The sequence below is a fragment of the Bombus affinis genome, chromosome 11 (assembly GCF_024516045.1).
Source record: "Bombus affinis isolate iyBomAffi1 chromosome 11, iyBomAffi1.2, whole genome shotgun sequence".
Taxonomy (NCBI): domain Eukaryota; kingdom Metazoa; phylum Arthropoda; class Insecta; order Hymenoptera; family Apidae; genus Bombus; species Bombus affinis.
In genome coordinates, this window is record NC_066354.1 from 563,671 (window position 1) to 584,206 (window position 20,536).

Consider the following 20,536-nt stretch of genomic DNA (forward strand, 5'->3'; position numbering starts at 1 on the left):
ACCACAAGGAAGCGTCCTAGGCCCAATACTATACATAATATACACGGCGAACATTCCAACAACTACCAACAGCACAGTACTGACATTCGCGGACGACACAGCTATACTAGTCAGGCATACTAACCCAGAAACGGCAGTCAAAATACTACAAGAACATATCATAAAAATAGAAAATTGGCTACAAGAAACACAAATAAAAGCAAACCCCAATAAATGCAACCATATTACATTCACGCTACGAAAAAAGATACCACCAAACATCCTATTGAACGGCACGCATATAACGCAAACAAAGCATGTCAAATACCTAGGACTCCACTTAGATACACAACTCACATGGAAACTACACATCAAATCAATAGTAGAAAAAATACAGAAAACAAGGAGACAAATTCATTGGCTAACAAGCCGCAAATCCAAATTAAGCATAGAAAATAAACTAAAAATATATAAAACGATCATAAAACCAATCTGGACGTACGGAATACCATTATGGGGGACGGCAGCAATGAGCCATATAAACAAAATAGAGGTAATACAGGCTAAAATCCTCAGAACAATAGTAAACGGACCATCGTACGTTAAAAATGATGACATACCTGGGAATCCCAACGGTCAAGGAAGAAATTAGCAGATACTCAGAAAAATACAAATCAAGAATAGCAACACACCCAAACCGGCTAGCTGCGGAAACGTTCAAAACCATAAACATGGACAAAAGGCTAAAAAGGAAGCACCCAGCAGACCTCATAAAGGATATAACCTAGCAAACGCGAGGATGGTATCCCGCTGGGTGTAGCCACCAACATGTTAATATAACTATTAAAAAATTCTACCAAATGTCCAAATTGGACAAATTGTGAATTTTAAGAAATAAATATAAAAAAAAATCTCTAAACCCGGAAAACCAATATACGAAACTAGCTCCTATCGCCCAATTAGTCTTCTCCCCACTTTGTCAAAACTATTCGAGAAGTTGCTAACGAATCGACTCCTTCCACTCCTAGAGGATCTGAAAACACTGCCAGATCATCAATTCGGTTTTCGAAAGCAACATTCTACAATAGAACAAATCCATCGAATAACACACAATATCAGCCATATTCTCGAAAAGAAAAAATATTGCTTAGCGGTATACCTTGATATTCAACAGGCATTCGACAAAGTAAGACATGAAGGGCTTCTATACATACTTAAGAAAATCCTGCCGACACCTATTACTCCATCCAAAATTCCTACCTAATCAAAAGACAATTCGTGGTTAAATACGTAGACGCCATTACCACAACATTCCTAATAGAAGCGGGCATACCCCAAGGTAGTGTCCTCGGACCCCTGCTGTTCTCCATCTACACTGCCGATTTACCAATATCAACAGAAATAACTATAGCAACATTTGCTGACGACACAGCGCTATTAGCGTCCCACGCCAACCCGATAATTGCCTCATCCACTCTCCAGCGAGGTCTCAACTCAATGGAAAAGTGGTTCCATAAATGGGGCTTCAAAATTAATGAAAAAAAGTCCACACACGCTGCGAAAACCTTCACGCTGCGAAAACAAACCTGCCCTCAGGTCACCATTAACGACATAACAGTTCCTAACAAGGACACAGTCAGATACCTGGGCATGACTCTGGACAGGAGATTAACATGGAAACAACACATCACAAACAAATTGAAGCAACTCAGGGACAAACTCAAAAAATTTTATTGGCTCATTGGCCGTCGCTCCAACCTAAGCACGCAGAAGAAAATTACGCTCTATAAGACCGTAATAAAACCTGTCTGGTCCTACGGAATCCAACTATGGGGGACAGCAAGTAATTCCAACATTGAAATACCCCAACGCTTCCAATCGAAAACGCTAAGATCCCTAATAAATACACCCTGGTATGTTACCAACGAAACAATCCACCGCGACCTCAAGATACCTACAGTCAAAGATGAAATATACAAGTCCAGAAGCAGATATAACGCAAGAGTCAACAACCACCACAACCCATTAGTCACCCAACTACTTGACACGACGGACCAGTTCCGCAGACTAAAAAGAAAATACCCTTTAGATTAAATCCTTAGTTCCTACTAGAACCAACAATATAAAACTATTATAAACCATGTCATTGTATCACGCCAAATGAAGTTACTGAAAATTCTCAACGAGAATTGATTGTAAATATTCTAACAAATAAAAAAAAAGATGTCTTCGCATCCTTATCGCGTACTCTGAACAGTCTCAAGTATCCCCCATAAATCTCAGACATTTCCTAGCTACGATCCTTCGGACCAAACAGATATTCTTTCACCGAACGGTTTTGTAAAGTTTATTGTCTTCCACGAGTTGATAACGGAAAGTTGGGTTTTATCACGTACGAGGTATCCCACTAGCCACGTCATCTCGAGGGCAGTTAGCATCCTTCCTCACCCACCAACATAGCAAATAGCCAATTAACAACGAAGCCTATGTCTCTCACTCTCCTAACGAAACTTGTCCTTAACGAATCAGATCATCTCATGTCCTGAGACCCACCTATTTCAAGTTTTCCTCTGCCACAGCGCCGTCGCCGAACAGCACTGATTTTCCATCTTTCATACAGTCAATATGCCTTTGACCGGGTACACCCTTAGATCAGTCATATACTTAACTAATACATACGCACCAGCTTAACTATCTTCTTTACAAAGTTGTTGGAATAAATGTAATTTATACTTGTTATATCAGTGTCATAGTCAATTTAACCACCTCTATTATCCTATCCGAAATAGGGGATGGATCATTTCGTGGCGTCGATTATCTAATCGTAACGGGAATTTACGACTCCCGTTGGTGTGCTTCTTCGCGATCACGTCTCTCCACGAGTGGACGAAATAGCTACATATTAGAACTATTGTTGACTTCATATCAAGAATCATAGCACTGACATATCTTATTTTTTATTCTATACTCCAATCAATATTAAGATTTCTAATGATGAACATGTGTTTTATACATTTTACATATACGAGGGTCGTCGAGAAAGTAACACTGTTTTGAAATAACAATAATACAAATGCATTTTAAGAAATTTTTTGTATTTGTAACTTTAGTATATATACTATGTTATTTTTCAGTACAACTAACAGCCCTATTTGGACACTTATCGTAATGTTATGCGAGTTTTTGAATACCTTCATTATACACTTCCGCCGCCAGTTTACGTAACCATCGTCTTACACAATCTTTTAAATGATTGTTTCTTGTGAAGTGTTATCGATCCAAAAAGTCTTTAAGTTTTGCAAAACAGAATAGTAATCTGACACTTTCGAATCGTGTATCATTTGCAATGAAGTCGTAGACGTTCTTGAGCTCTTCTGTAATAAAAGCACGAACCCTTACGATCCTATTTCTATTAAATTCTCGCACTTAGACATATTGCCATTTTAAACATGCGAAATGAAATATTATTATACGACGATATTAAATATTTAAACGCAAAATTTGGTGTGACTTATGCTCCCGCAGAGAGGACCGCCGGAATACTGACCACATACTGTAGTTCGGCTGTGCCCCGCTTACGTGTGTCATTTGGGTACGGAGGGATCGTCGGGGAACGTCCCAGGACCAAGGTCTCGGCCTTTATCGAGTTTCGCCTCTGGGCTTCGCTTACATGAGTTCTTACCAGTATTATCAGTGACGGAGCTTACACGGGCCTCAAGTGGTAGTGAGAAGACCGTAGTATTAGTTGCGACAGTCCCGCTAATGATCTATTATAGATTGGTACTACGGGGATCGAGATCAGTCGCGGGGGTTTGGGTCTCCCCCCCGCTATCGGCTGTCTGGTGTTGGACTCGTGGGGGTAGTGGTTTATGGTTAAGTGCTGACAAGATAACCCGAGAAGGTTGCCAGGTGCAGGCTTACCTCGCGCTCGGTACGGGCTATGTATTACTATAAAACTACTTTACTCTAAATATGACTTATGTTAATACATGAATGAAGCTAGGTGATCTTCTATAAGTGTGCTCCATCATTTTATATGGTTTCTATACGTAAACGCATAATACTTTCTGGACAATCCTCGTATTTCAGAATGAAGAATATTTGCACGCTTCTGATAAATCTTTTTATCTTTTACTATTCTATACTCTAATCAGCATCATGACTTTTAATGATGTATCAAAATTACTTACGATTCATATTGAGCGTGACAGAGCTGGAAATAGGAGTGACCATGTTGTTGTTGGACGCCTGGCAGGTCAAAATCGCGCCGAGGTGTTCGCGACCCAGCTTTTCTAATCGCAGCACGTTCCGTACCCTCTTAGTGCCGACGGTTTCGTAAGTGTCGTCGAGGAGAGCATTTTCCTGCCACCACGTCACACGTGGTTGTGGCCGACCTGTTCGGAACGAAACAAAATGAACGATGTTCGAAAACGGTGCTTTCATTTGCCACGATTCGTGCCTCGCTTCATTCGTATCTTTCATCGAACGCGTAAAAAAAGGATTCAATAAAAATTCCATACATTCTCCATTTTTTACCTCCTTCTTTCGTCCTCTCTTTGTTAGTATTCGTTTCCTTTTTCCTTTTATCTTGGAACTGGCGTTCTGTTACGTTTCGTTCGCAGCTATGCTTCTAATCGAATCACTGATCGTATTGCTGATACGTGCATGTTCCAGTTATTTAGAGGCATATGGTTATATAGGTTATATAGGTTAAGCGAAATTCGTGGATCGTGAAACGTGGCTCAGCAAAGAATTTTTAGGAATGCGTTGTTATTTCTCAGATATTGCGGGAATCTTTCTTTTGGAAGAAGAATCGGTAAAGAATGTTTAAGAATATTTTCTTTATTTCCTGCTCGACCAATAGCATTAAGGTGATTAATCGTAGTTACGTCCCGGCGAAAGAAAATGTTTATTCTATCGCGTTTCCCGTTATAAATATTCTCAAATCTTTTTAAAATTAAACGACAACCTACTACTACAACAGGAAATAAGGAACATCTCAGAGTACACTTAGACAAAAAACTTTTACGGAACATGCACATTCGTAAAAAAAAAAAGAAAAGAAAGAATGGAACAATTAAGCGAAAGACATAGAAAACTTCGATGGCTGATTGGCAAAAAAATCACAGCTAACAATTTACAACAAGTTCCTGATATATAAAACTGATATTCTCAAACCGATATGGACGTACGCCTGCCAATTATGGAGCAGAGCATCGAATTCCAATATAAAATCAATAGAAAGATGGCAGAACAAAAAGTTAAGAGCCATTCCGAAGGCAGATTGGTACAACTCAAAGAAATAAATAAATAAAGAAACTGGTGTGCTTGCTGTAAGAGAAAAAACCGCCAGATACAGCAGGTTACATCAATAACTACAGAAGGATCAGCTTGACATCCTGGTCACCAAATTACTGGACACTATAGAAGAATGAGAAAGATTAAAGAAACTCGGAAATCACTTTCGTTATGTATAATACAGATTTACCGACATGAGCTAATTTATATCAGGTTGTCTATACTCATATTTATGTCAATCTAAGTCATCACTAGACTGCGGATTTTTATGCATTTATAGAAAACTCGAAAGTGCAAAATTGCAGAAAATGCGATGATATGAAAAAATATGTAAAATAACCGAGCAATATTACTTTTTTAACTATATTCACAAAAATATAAATTTGCATAAAGATCCACAATCTATTCATTACAGTTTTTATAAAAGAAGGAGAATTTTATTCCAATTGAAAGACAATCCAGTTAACAGATTAAAATTTCTTCATAGTTAGTCACCAAGTATTCAAAGCATGCATTTCACTCTCTGCAACAAGCTTTTGCAAAATCAATGATTCATTTCCTGTTTTTACTCGTAACAGGTAGAAAAAATATATCGTACGCGCTACCCGTATTTGCGCTGCTTTCCCTCTCTCCCTCTCTCTCTTTCTTTCTCTCTCTCTCTCTCTCTCTCTTCTCTTTTTTCCCTGTTGATAAAGAAGGAGACTGACGCAGATATCAACGACCCCGCTGGAAATAGAAATTTCAAATCTGTGTCCGATACTTTTCCGTATTGAGACCACAGCACCGGATCTCTCACCATGCTTCTGTGTATTTTGCTTCCGTTTTAATCTTTTGCTGTTGTTGCTTACCGTTTGTTTATACATGTTGGTTCAATCAAGAGATAATAGAATAGGGAGAGTTGGAAAAGGCAGGTGAATACGGCCACAGAGATGATTAAAAGACGCGCGAAGAATGATATCGAACAGCGCATCGACGTATTTCCAGATAGCGAACGTGTTTGCGCAAACTATGAGCGGCGAACGGTTCAATAACGTCCCGATGAAACATCCCGTCGAATTTTCATTTCATAATACATTTAACCCTTTGCGATTTGTGCGATTGGACGGTGGGTATTGGTTGCAAAATCGTATCTAACATTTTTTACGATACATCGCGAGAGTGCGCTCAATGCTGTACAATTAGTATTTTCATCATCGACGTTGAATGTTTCACTCGTTTTTAGAAGGGTTTTTTTGGATGTTTGTAAATGAAATTTAATATTCTGCCTATGTAATTACTGGGTTTGAATATTTTTGATTCTGCAGAATATTTCGTTATGCAAACACTCTTGCATAATTGGAACAGTACTGTTAACACTAGGTTTACGCACGTTTCGTATATACCTATCTCTACGAGGACCCGTCAAATTGTCGGGTAAACGAAAATACGCATTTTTTTTTTTTTAAATCGATTTATTCAAATTAAGTCTGAAAGGAGCAATATTAGGCTTCACGTTTAAATAAATTATTGATACATAAAGTCTTTTTTTTAAATTATCACTAAAAAAATAACAATAACATTAACACTAGGTTTACGGGACCCGCCAATTTGACGGATTTTGAACTTCGAAATGAAATATCTCAAAAACCATAGCATTAATTTTAATCATTTTGCATCGTAAATTAATCATTTCATCTAAAGAATTTATGCACAACATTATTTTTTCTTAGGCTTTCTAATTTTTGAAATCTGTATGTAGTGTGGCGGCACTCGACAAGCCAAATACCACCACTCGACACTAACTAGTGCCGCTACACTACATACAGATTTCAAAAATTAGAAAGCCTAAGAAAAAATAATGTTGTGCATAAATTACATAATAATTATAATTATTATGTAATAATTATATTACATTATAATTTACACTAACTAGTGTCGAGTGGTGGTATTTGGCTTGTCGAGTACCGCCACAGTAGTATATCTATCTCTACGAGACCCTCAAATTGACGGCTTAGCTGTTTTCATAAACAATCCGTTTTTCAAAGATAGTATGCAAAAGTTTCAGTTATCGTAGACATTTCCCATTATTGTCTCCACTTATTGTAAGTATTTACAATAGGATAATTGAATTTGGGCACAGTATTTTCTTATTTTGAATAATCCCCCTTTTCTAGCAATCATGAGTAAATTCAAGAGATATAATAAGATATTGAACAAAATGTCAACATCAATGAAGATTGTTCTCAGGATACATCCGAAGAAAATCAGTATGAATTAGGCCAAAGCGAAGCTGACAGTGAAAGCTTTGAATACATTGAAAGTGGAGAGATAGAAGGATGTTCGGATAGTGAGGAGGAAAACTTCTTGAAAGTGTGTCGTAACAAGAAAGGGATGCGTATTCTTTTTAGTTCTGACTCCGAGGATGAAAGGACGAGCATTCCAAGCATATTCCAAAATGTAATAGGTGAAATTGAAATTGCAATTGACAGGACATAGTGCATAAAACTGAAAGCAGGCGAATCTAAGGATAGGACGCCCGTTCGTATGATATTCAAGCATATCGCAGGGCCTACTGGCTATGCTAAGAGAAATATTATGTTTGGTTATGTAACTAGTGCTTTCGAATTGATAATTGACAAACACATAATGGAACACGGTTGCACTGAAACCGAGGCGCATCGAGTTTTAAAAAAAGACTGGACAATCACAGTTGCTGAGTTGCGTAGTTTTCTAAGAATTCTATATACCCGGGGCGCATATGAAGCGAGATCATTGAAAGCCTCCGAAAGATTACAAACAGATAAATTTGCGCTGATATCCGAAATATGGAACAGATTTATAAGTAATAGCCACGTCTGTTACAAGCCATATGAAAATATCTCAATAAATGAACAATTATTTCCAACGAAAGCCCGATGCAGGTTTACGCAATATATACCGAATAAGCCTCATAATTTTGGCATTAAGTTTTGGTTAACAGTTGACATCCAAACAAAATATATTTTGAATGGTTTCCCTTATATGGGGAAACATGAAACTCGATGCTCAAGGGAAAAAAAGGACAAGATGACATTGTTTTCCTCAAATTTATATAAATCAGAAAACTGCACACTTACTGTGTATAAAAGTAAACCTAAAGTAAAAGTCCTCCTTCTAAGCACCAAACATACAGGTGTACGAATAGAAGATAATTGTAAACGTGTTCCAGAAACCATTGCTTTTTACAATAAAAGAAAGTATGGTGTTGACCAAATGGCACGGAAATATAGCGTGAAAGCAAGGAGTTTCCGATGGCCCCTTCAAGTCTTTTTCAATATTTTGGATTTGGCAGCGAAAAACGCGTGGATACTATATAAAGAGTGTACCAGATCGAAAATATCCAGAAAGTAATTCATTTTTTGTTTAGCCGAGGAATTAACTGGAGAAAACAAGGACAACATTTGCCAAAGATCAGACGCTTCATTTCTGTCACCTTCAACGTCAGAAATGCGAAAAAGTTGCCAAGTGGATTATTGCAAAAAAATAGAAGTAATAATTATTGTTTATATTGCAAAAAGATCGTATGCGGAAAATGCACAAACAACATTCAGTATACTTGCAAAAAATGTGCTCAATAGATATGATTAACCTGTACCGTTAATGTTATTGTTATTTTTTTTAGTGATAATTTAAAAAAAAGACTTTTTATTTATTAATAATCTTTTTAACGTGAAGCCTAATATTGTTCCTTTCAGACTTAATTTGAATAAATCGATTTTTTAATGAAAATTGCGTATTTTCGTTTACTCGTCAATTTGACGGGTCCCGTAGAGATAGGTATATACTACATACAGATTTCAAAAATTAGAAAGCCTAGAAAAAAATAATTTTGTGTATAAATTCTTTAGATGAAATGAATAATTTACGATGCAAAATGGTTAAAATTGGTGCTATGGTTTTTGAGATATTTCATTTCAAAGTTCGAAATCCGTCAAATTGACGGGTCCCGTAAACCTAGTGTTAATGAACTTATTAGTACTAATAGATATTGTAATATAAGCTTGGTATAACCAATTTAACTAAATTTTACATGCACGCAATTGAAGTTTGCATATAACAAATTATTCTATTATCTCATTCAATGTAAAATTGTAAAATTATAAGAAAGAAATCTATAATCTATAAACTGTAACTTGTTAATTTATTAATATCATTAGTTAATACTGTAGGAGCGATTATTTTTTTGTAACACAGTATACATACAGCATCGCGAAAGAGTTATTCTGTAGTAATCATATTTGTTTTCGAGAGCACACGTGAAGCAGCGAAGCAGTTGATGCACTGGTGAGGTGAATAAATAATTTTCTATATACGTGTATATTTATATATCTGTTCGAGAAATAAATAATTTCTCACGATATTATTGATTATTATTATTATGATTATGATTATTTTCTAATTCCATTTTTGTATGATATTCTTTCACCTTCTCCTCAAAATTTTTTTTCAAATTCAAAACCAATCGAGACACACTATTATATAATAGCCTCATAGAGTAATAATAGCGAAGAAAATTAGAGAAAAAGTGGTAGTGGAGAAATTTTCATAGTCATTTTCCGCAGAAACGACAAACAAACGATTAGATAGAATGCACAGTTACGGAAGCAGAACGATAAACAGTAATTTCATGGTGGAAAATGGCAGTCGGCAAAATATTTTGCGGCACGCGACGTGCAATAACATTACGTCGGTGAAACAGCATTAGACACTTTGGATTATGTACCGACAAGCACTCTGTTTACAATTTCCTATAAATAAATACCCTCTCGCAAATAATAAACGCGAGGAAATTCCTGGCAGGCCACGAGATGCAGTTTGCGGCGCGTTTAAACGCCGCCGACGTGTGAAAGCGTGAATATCGTACGGGTAAGTATACGATCTAATGTAAAGCACGTCTTTTGACGCACGGGGATGACATATCTCAAGGAAACTGCCGGTATGACGTGTGTTTTGATGTTAAACAGCGATTGGGGTTGTTTAGAGTGATTGATGAAAGTAATTGATATTCTGATATGGCCCTCTCCTGTCTACGACGGCGACGTAATAAATTCACATCTTAATATATAACCACTGAATAATGTTTTCCGAGTTTATTAACACATTCGAGATTGACAAGATTGTCTCCAGTGGCCGAATGGTACTGCAGTTGTAAATTGTATTACATATATCTTGATAAATTTTCAATCCTAACCATTGTCATTATTATTACGTTTAGTTTTTGAATTATTTCTATTCTGTTATTTTTATCATTTTCTCTTACCATTGGCTATTTTATGCTTTAGACACGTTATTTTATAATTTATTACTTTAAATAGAATGATTCTTTTGTTAGCAATTCGAGAATTATCTGATAATGTAAAATATAGATGTCTCAGACGCCAAATTTTTGGAGAATTCTTTATTGAGGAGAGATATTACATGGTTCAGGATATTGTCCACAGGTCTCAAATGGGTTAATACGAGAAAGCTCTTTAAGGTTTTCTAGAATCGTATATAGAAAATGGTAAAAATGATTTCTTCTTTTATACCGTCTGTGGTAATTGAAATAAGACTATGTATAAAAATTTTGCTTTTCTGATATTTCAACACTATATTATTATACAAATAACAAGTTGCATTTGGATACCTAAATTATTTACACATTTACAGACTATTTATACACAGACTATTTTATACATGATGTCATGATTACACAGTTTATAGTTTCAATATGTAGACTCTCGTGTACATAACAATTAATTTGATAGTAAAGAATGTCGTACAGCCAAATCCATTAGAATTCCTTTCATCGGGGAATATCGCTTATTCTCACAATCAGGTAATTCAACCGACTTGAATGCCATTGAAAGTATCTAGATACTCCTCAAATCGCTTATACATTTCACTCATCATTATCATCTTCGTTTGAAATTTTTCCAAAAGACCAAGATGTTTGAATGATGGTAAAAATAACGTTTTTCTTATTAAAAACTTTAAATTGCGTTAGGCATCTTGAAAATGAGTTGAAAAATAGGAAATTTCATAATGTTTACGTTTGAAATTAATAGAAATGTGATCTAGTTATTGCAACAAAACTGATCAAGCCGTCCTTATAGTACACGCGCGACGTTGTCCTATATTACTTACACTGCACATATATCTAATTTCTTACTTACGAATAAATCTATTATATAATATTTGATAAAACAAAGTCGTTCGAAAGAAATACAATGACGAAATAACGAATCGAAATATAAATTTATATTATAGTAGTATATGAAATTATATTTTGAAATACAAGGATAAAGAAAAAAATCTGAACTTGGAAGAACGAAATACAAATTAATTTCACCATAAAAAGTGGTTAGAAGCCCAATGGAATAGTTTCCATATTTAGAGCCTAATGCTCCCACCGAAGTAGAATGCCTTTGAGTAGTATCATTGCATACATAGTCAGACAACTTGAAGTAGTTAGAGATAGTTAGACTGAGTTCCTGTCTGTTTCGCTATTTCCTACCCTACTTCTTCGTATAATGCAAATTGTGCATGAATATAACAAAAGGCTGATACGGATGATATTTAACATATAGCAAAAATCAATACATTTCCTGCATACGAAGAGTTAAGAATTTACTTTCAATCCTTTCAACATTCTAACCGTTCTTAAAATTTCAGAAGTTTAACATAATTGCATAAAAATGGATAACTCGATTTCTCGAATATACAAATCTATTTCAGAAACGTTTTTTCTTTTTTAAACGAAATTATATAATACAGTTAAACTATAATAAAATAGAAGAACTTTTAATAATGTTATTTATTCTCAGCACAAACATTGCTCGATTAAAATAATTAAAACATACGAGAATTAATTCAACCATTCTCAGTACTAAGTTTTTGAAAATTAAGATAATTAAAATTTTTAAATACACACTTAGAATTCATACTGCTAAATTTCTCAAATGGTTTCAACGTAACATCATAAAAATGTCTGGAGTCACTCGCAGAACGGTTATCTAACAATTTTAAACGATTACTTTAAAATGATCTGGTACCTTTATGCGGGGTTAAACAACACATTTCATCAAACGCGACCATTAAAAAAACCTCATAATACAACGGGTTAATAAATCGTTTCATCTGTAGTGCCTGTGTTTCTTTTCTCACTACATTTCTCACTTTCTGGTGTAAACGTTTTTTTCTGTGTTCGCCAGCGTGCTATCTTATAACCTTTACTTTTCTCAACGTGCTACGACTTTCTTCTTCCCCTTTCGCGTCTGTTTATAGATCTTTCTGCTACAAGGGTATGTATACTCGGAGAAGCTAGATGCGCAGGTGGAAAAGACACGACAAGATAAACGTGCAGGCTCGCACGCACGTATACAGGGTGATCCTGATAACATGAAAGTAATGAAATTTATAATTTAAAGGAATTATTAGTACAGTTCGATTAAATAAAATTAATGCTTCCAATTAATGCTTCTTGAGCAGGTTACTATATTTACTAAGAGCATGAAAACTGATGAAAATATCTTCTAGACAAATATAGATTTTATGTATCTTTTTCTCATTAACTTACTTTATTAAAATAAACTGAAGAAATGTGCATTTCGGATAAATGATTTAACAAGTAAAACTTCTAAAATATAATACGATTTTCATACTGAATATCTCGATAAATACCTTTCAGACAGACTGTAGTTTACTTTTTTTACTTTACATGCTTTTACTTCTTTTATCTTTAAGCTTACCGATGACTACTAATCCTTTTATTACAATTTATTTAAAATTCCATTAATTTCTATTAATGATACTTCATCATTTTAAGAAATACAGTGTAAATAAATAATGTAAATGAATGAGATATAATATACAATCTTTTTATCAAAGTTAGTATAAGAAATATAACATAAATCTAATAAATGAAATATAGTATATAATCTTCTCATTAAAATCTGTTTAAAATTCCATTAATACAATAAATATAACGTTCATGTCCTCACATTCTATTGAAAAATGTCTTATTGAATTTCCAGCACTAATATAATACATAAAAGATAAAAACGCAGAAAAATAATAATTACAGAGTGTATTCTTCTAAAAATTACGTAAATTCGTATCTTTATAGCAACAACGAATAATTTAGAAATAACTGAAAATGTACAAATAGACAAGTCAAATGTATCACCCAGTATGTACACAGGAATATACATATTCGGGTAACAAGTAACGAACCTAACACGATGTACAGCTGTGTGCTTCATCTCCTTCGCCGGTATCCGGCACTATTAAATTTTCATTTTAATCATGCTTCTCTTCCCCGAAGCGATCAACTTCCGGCTGTTTCGCTGATGGAAAGTTTCACGCGCGAAGATCGCGTGTCGGTCGTGTTACTTTGAGATTAAGCGTCGATCGTATTGCGTGCAAATGCAAAATGGAATGTGATCAAAAATATTGATGCGAATAGAGATTGATATCCGAAGGATATGCCGAAACATGTCGACGTTTCCTCATTTCTAACGACAGGATTGCCAAATACGCCGATAAATTTCTTCTCGCAATTCTAAGAAACACGTAGATCTTTTTGAAAAACTTAATTCTCTTAACTTAAAAAAGGCACGTTTAAGTATTGAAAAAATTTTCGAAGAATTCTGATAAACATTTGGTTTTTGCAATTGTTGGAAACATGAAGCTATATTTCCCTAAATTAAAAAATTAAATCCCTAACTTTATGAGGCACATTCTAAACAATGTTTTAATGGAAAGTTTTATAAGGATAAGAATATTTTTAAAAGTAGGTTATTTTAGGTTATTATAGGTTATTTTAAAAAAAGGTAAATATAGAATCTAAAATGTTAGAAATTGTGTGTTAATAAATGCGTGAGTTAATAAATTTGCAAATGCATCGCGATAACACGCACGTAGTTAAATGTGACGTCTACAATACAAGACTATCGATCACTCATATAATCATATAATGTCATTATATAATGTTCTTACATTCAACGAAGAAACGATAAAACATAACGTCGACGGTAATCTCTCGGGAATTCTCATGTCGATCCCGTTTCAACAAAAGATTATCAGTTTCTATCGAGAAATTAAGATATTTGAGGTGGTACATGTTGTCCGTGATAGTTGTTGTTGCTGGCTATAGATGTCGCTGCTGGGGTACTGCCGATTTTCCTCCTAATTTAGTTGCGTAGAAGAAAAATCGGACTCCGGTCGCTGGGATTCGAGAACCCGGATTCCAAACGTTCGTAACCTAAGACGCTAACCACTGCGCTGCTGTCGTCGCACTAAACTAGTTAGTGTCGAGTGGTGGTATTTGGCTTGTCAAGTGCCGCCACGTATTGAACAGAATTTAATAAGTCCACGAATATAAAAATAGTCGCCAATGGTCATAGTAGCCGATATGACTTTAAATGAAATAATCGATAATAATAACACACTCAATATAATCATCAAAGAATTTTTGAATTTTTTCGTCTCTGGCACTTCTCATATATCTTTCCTCATTCTGAAGCTGACTGGTTCAATGTAAAATTTATTAGCTACGTGTTTTAAGGCGTTAACTCCATGTTCATTCGAATTTGCATGTGAAAAAAATCGTTCCTTTCCGTATTTCTCATACGTTTTTCTCTTTCTCTTTAAAAGAGGGATTGCAGGAGGTCAAGAAAGATTCAAGTATCTTGCTTAAAGAGAGATTAAATAAGAATGATTCTTGCGTAGGTCGCGAATTTCTACCGCACGATACGTCTTGTTTACGTCCTCACAGTGTTTCTGAAATAAAATTTGTGCTTCATTCATTTCATAATTTCGACGTATACCGTAAACTATATAAATTTCCAGCTTGTGAAGAACGATGGTGATTTGAATCTCAAGACTGTCTGCCTATTTTCTCATTAATTTTCACCGTTTATATTTGAAGAAGCTTATAAATGTTTATAAATTTAATCGAACAGAGTGCCCTATATAATTAGAAGGAATAACTGCAGTGTATAATAGAAAATAGGAAAAAATTCATTGCTTAAAACATTTCAGTTATCTTCGATTTGAAAAAAAATTGAATTATATAGTAATCGGTATGTTTTTTATTTTCTAAAGTATAATTATAATCATTGTTTTCGAAAAAATATGATCAACCAGAACAAGGTTTAAAAACCGAAATAATTGTACTTTTAGTAAGAAAATTTTGAAATAAAAGATTGCGATGCAGATTCTTTGTATACTGAAGTCTCGCAGCACCTGCCGAAATCGTAACTCGGAAAGACCAGGTTGTCTATTTCATCGTGTTGAATTTCTCGTGTCGAAAAATCAAATTGTACGGGGCAAGAGTCGGAATATAAAGAATGCGTGATGTAGGATGGTAAAAACGAATGAAACAGCGCATAAAAGTGCGATGGAGATAAAAATCGGTCGCCAAAGAATCTGCGATTTTTCATTTCTTATTACTATACGATTAAAATTACATTTATATTTATGCGTTCATAGAACTTTATTGGAAAATAGTATTTTAATGAGTTTTTAATGAAGTATTTGTGCAAGAATTACGGAATTAACGGCAAAGACGAAAGAGTGTCTTTGTGATTTATCATGGAAACAGAGAAGACAAAACATATAACTATTGTATTATTTTGAAAATAGAAATTATACCGATTACCTCGTATCTTTAATTCAGTTTGTTCTTTAGCAACAAACTAATACGATATAAAAATTTGCAAGTTTTGTTATTCAAAGAAAAGATTAGTGCAATAAAGGTAAATAGCGGTAGTTATAAATTAAGGTATGGATGAGAGTTAAATAGAAATTTATTCAATGTATAGAGTACTATTACAACTAGACATACATCATAGGTCGTTATTTATTGTATCAAGGACGTTTGCATATCCCTATTGTCGCATCCTAAAATGAATCTGCTCGACTAAATTGTTTTACTAAATTACTCAACTAGATTTTGTCACGCACGCTAAGTTACTAAATTTCTTGCCTAAATTACTGGATGTGCTTAATCGAGGCTTAACTACACGAATAAAGGAAATTATGATGTAAAATTGCGTGGATCATCTTGTAAAATGACAACCGATGAAGAGAGAAACGTAGGCACAGAAAAGGCAAAGTGAAACGCGAGTATAATAGCGAGCTGAAAAAGTGATCAGGCAATGGAATGCTGATCGGTTATTTCTGATATTTCTCATTATTTCTCATCGATTTGTGAGGTAACACAATCGTAAAGATAGGCACTCATATCTGAAAGTGTCGCATATACGAATAAGACCGATAAAGAGCGGTACTTCGCTTGCAGTTGCATCATTTCGCTAATCATCTTTTCAGCTCAGTGCACGGTACTTACCACCAGCAGCGACGCAGGTAATATTCAGAGAGGCACCCTCGCTGTACGGGCCAAGCACGTAATAAGGAATATGAGACCTTCCGCTCTCGTCCAATATGCTAAGCTGCTCCGGCGGTACTGCAATAATTTCGCACAATAAGTTCGTCTACCCTTCGTTTTTCCGCGACTCATGCCAGTTCTCATCCCTTCGCTCACGCTGCAAAACAGCTTCAGCGATAATGAAGAAATGGAATTCTGGCTCTCGCACCACAGGGCGAATCAATTTACAAGGCAATGAACTAATGACCTGTGCCATCCGACGGACACTATGGATGATCCATGGAGATTGGTATTTTTATTTGACACAAATGAAAAGCTCCCTGTGGCACGCTTAAGGAGTCGCGTGATATAGAAATTATTTTCTAGGAAGTTTTATAGCGCATCTTTGTAGGTAAAGTTGTATTTTGGAGCAGAATAGAAGTCTGTTTATGGAATTTTAGTTCGAACAGAGTTAGTGTCCGGTTAATTTTTGCAAAGGATAAGATGGTAATTGATAAAACGTCTGGTAATGTAGGTTTGTTGTAGGTTGTTTACTTATAACTAAATGTAGATGCTTGTGCATTTGTGAGAAATTTAGGAGTGTCGGGATATAGAATATGCCTAGAAATAAAGTTTTCGATATGATATCTGACAGTGTTGAAAGAGTTAAACGAATACTTGTCGATGGAACCTATTCTTATTTCACAGAAATTGCTTTTGAGTAAATAATTCATTATACTTATCCAAGACTATACATGGAAATAAAATCGGTAGACAAATTCCAAAGAAATACAAACCAAAAAAAGATCTCAATCTTCGTGAAATTTCCTTATTGTTGCTTAATCGAAGAAAAACATTCTGAACTCTCAGTGAAAATACTTTTTAATAAATAATCCATTATAATTATCCAAAGATTGTTATATTATCCAAATGGAATCGGTAAGAAAAATTCAAAGAACTACAAGCCAAGCAGAAGAAGTTCAATTTTCCTAGAATTTCCTTATCGTTGATTAACCGAAGAGAAACAGAAGGAAAACGAATTCTTTCGCGCAACAACAAGATTCGCAGGTACGAATCTACTTATCGATATCGTCGACATCGAAGTCGCAATTTCGACGAGGCGAGCGTCGTAAAATCACCAATCGAATTTCGTATTTCCCCTCAATCCGTGACGACTTTCAGATAAAACTCGCCTTAATCGTCGCTTGCTGAACCGTAGATCCGGGTCAACAAGGTCGAATCCACTCTCTGTTTGCTTGGGCTAATTGCGAAGAACGGTTGGCAAACCTCGATCAACTCCAACAGGATCGAAGGCAGAGGGAGTGAATTCTCGAAGCAGTTTTGCTAGATGAACAGGTATGAAGAGATGGGCGAAGAGGAAGATAAATTAAGAAAAAAAAAATATTAGGTTGTCCAACAAACTCGCAGAATTTTTGATACACAACAAGTATGTTCTGTTATAATCCATTACTTAATGCTTATACATTTTAGACACATACTAGCTTATGAATATATTTGAACAGTTACTATAGAAAAATTTTATGTACATATTCTATATGTTATACATATAAAACATTTTGAAATTTCATTAAAATTCTTATTGTTTTCGATAGGCAATAAGTATGTTTTATTGCAAGCTGTATATTATCTGATGTACTATTGTGTACTATTACTTGATGCTTCTACATATACATGTGTAGCAGCACAGGAGTCAAAGGACGACGCGAATGGAGAGCGACTCATGTTGTTTTGTCTCGGGACATAGATACAGCCTTGACGCATGAAACGTAATGATGAATAAACTCCAGGCAAAACAATGTCGCCGCTACATGCAACCGTCGAATAAAGACGAATTTGAATTTTCCGATTCTCCCCCGACCAGTATAAATAAACGGACGCGATTGCGAGCGAGCAGTTATTGTCCGAGAGATTATCCGAATCATTATTTGAGTGAGTATCTATCAGTATCTACGAGTATCTTTCTATATCGATGAGCTATCCACCGAGTTATCGACAATAATCTAGCGAGCATTTACTGAGTATTAATTAGCAATTTTACTTTGCGATTTATACTCTGTACGAGCGTCTCAGCGAATATAGTCTGTATACTAATTTGGCATTTTAAATATATTCGACGGTTACGACAACGAGCAATAACCTCTAGTAAGTCTCACGGTCAAACATCCTCTACACAAGTCCTCTACACATGTACTAGCTTACGAAAGTATTTGCACAGTTACTATAGAAATGTTTTATGTATTATACGTATAAGACATTTTGAAATTTCATTAAAATGACTATTGATTTTTATAGACAATAAGTACGTTTTGTTGTAATCTGTATACTATTACTTGACGACTTTAGATATATAAGCTATATTCACATAATTCTCAGCCAGCGTTTTTCTTGTAAATGGAATGCATTAGAAATAAATGGAAGAAGACAGAGTTTTGTAGTTTTCTACGACCGATATAATAGCCTATATCATTTTTTATGTTTACAATATTTTCCAAGAAACGAAGGTGATCTTTAATTTTTTTAATATAGTGCTGTATATTTTTTATGTCATACGAAAGCGTGTGTCAAGGCGAATTCATTCACGTGCCATACAATAACCGTCAAAGTCATACAAGGCCCGTAATGAAATAATTATTTGGAATATTATGCGCCATTGCGTTTACAGATATTTCTTATTGATACCACTTAATACATTAAATGCTACTGATCTCTTGTTGATATTCATTATTAGAATGTGATACTGAAGCATCATTAATATCTTGGATAATATTAACAGAAGCTACCAAAAATGTTATTCATAGAGTTGAAATGTGCTTTCATACACAAGGAGGTCATATTGAACGTTTATTACATCCTTGTCAAGAAACAATACTTGTAAACACACTGGCACAGATGTGATTTTGGTGTGCTACAGAATTTTAGTAATCAGTTTATGCGTGCCACGAGGTGGAAAAGATTGAAAATCACTACTGTAATGAGATATAAAGCGTCTACATAAAAGAATAATAAAAACTGATTTGGACGAGCTAATGTTAAACTGGCGTGTCTATCATAGAGAAATTTCGAAAATTATTAGGAGACGAGGTTTAAGGAGAAAAATGAATAAACAGGCTGTGTTTGTTATGGAGGAAAAGGAGGAATAAAGTAGCAGTTTGCGTAATATGGAGGTAAGAGAAAGTTTGAAAAGGATTATCAGGCGAAGAAGTTTGACGAAAAAAGATCTCTAAATGAAATTTCATCGATCGTGAAAAAAGAAAAAGAGATAGTTTGCGTATCTTGGAAACGAGGAGAAAATTACAAAGATTATTTGACGAAGAAAGTTAGTAAAAGAGATTTTCTTGACTTGAAAGAGAGGAAACAAGAAAAGATATTATTTTAATCTAATTAGCGTGAAATGAAGGAAACTTTAGAAAATAATTATCACGTGAGCAAATTATCGTACAAAAGAATGTAGGAATAAAATCCTATTATTTTCTAAAGGTGAAGACATAGAATAATATGATTAGTCTTGAAACGAGGAGAAATATCCAAAAGTTATTAGTCAGAAAAATCCCAAGAATACGAAAAAGGTATATACGAAAGAGACATTTTTGACGTCGAGAGCAGAAAACGACGAAGAAGTAAAATTATGCTTTATACAACATAGGACAGGGGAAAAATTGGAATAGAACTTTTACACGAAGAAATTTGAGAAAAACAAAAAGATCGTTAAACGAAATTTTGTTAGATAGAAGCTTAAAAGAGAAAAACACAGAGAAATAGAACTGTAGTTTATGTACCGTCCAGTTTGCTTAGCGAGAAGTGTGTAATTGATAAGATGGAGAAAAAGAGGAAAATGGCGTAGGTGTAGACGAGAGAAGTGGACGACTAGAT

At 34.8% G+C, this 20,536-nt stretch overlaps 1 protein-coding gene across 6 annotated transcripts in view; it reads right to left on the reverse strand.

Moving 5' to 3' along the window:
- Positions 1-20,536, reverse strand: part of LOC126922040 (hemicentin-2-like) — a 568,705-nt gene that overhangs the window by 80,815 nt on the left and 467,354 nt on the right. For all 6 annotated transcript variants that reach the window (XR_007712641.1, XM_050734213.1, XM_050734214.1 and 3 more), the window contains 2 exons: positions 16,628-16,744; positions 4,170-4,373 (listed from right to left, as the gene is read on the reverse strand). Coding sequence is in view for 5 of the 6 variants with exons in the window: in XM_050734213.1 (XP_050590170.1) it covers positions 4,170-4,373; positions 16,628-16,744 (321 nt within the window). In the remaining variant the exon portion in view is untranslated. The remainder of the gene's footprint in view (positions 1-4,169; positions 4,374-16,627; positions 16,745-20,536) is intronic.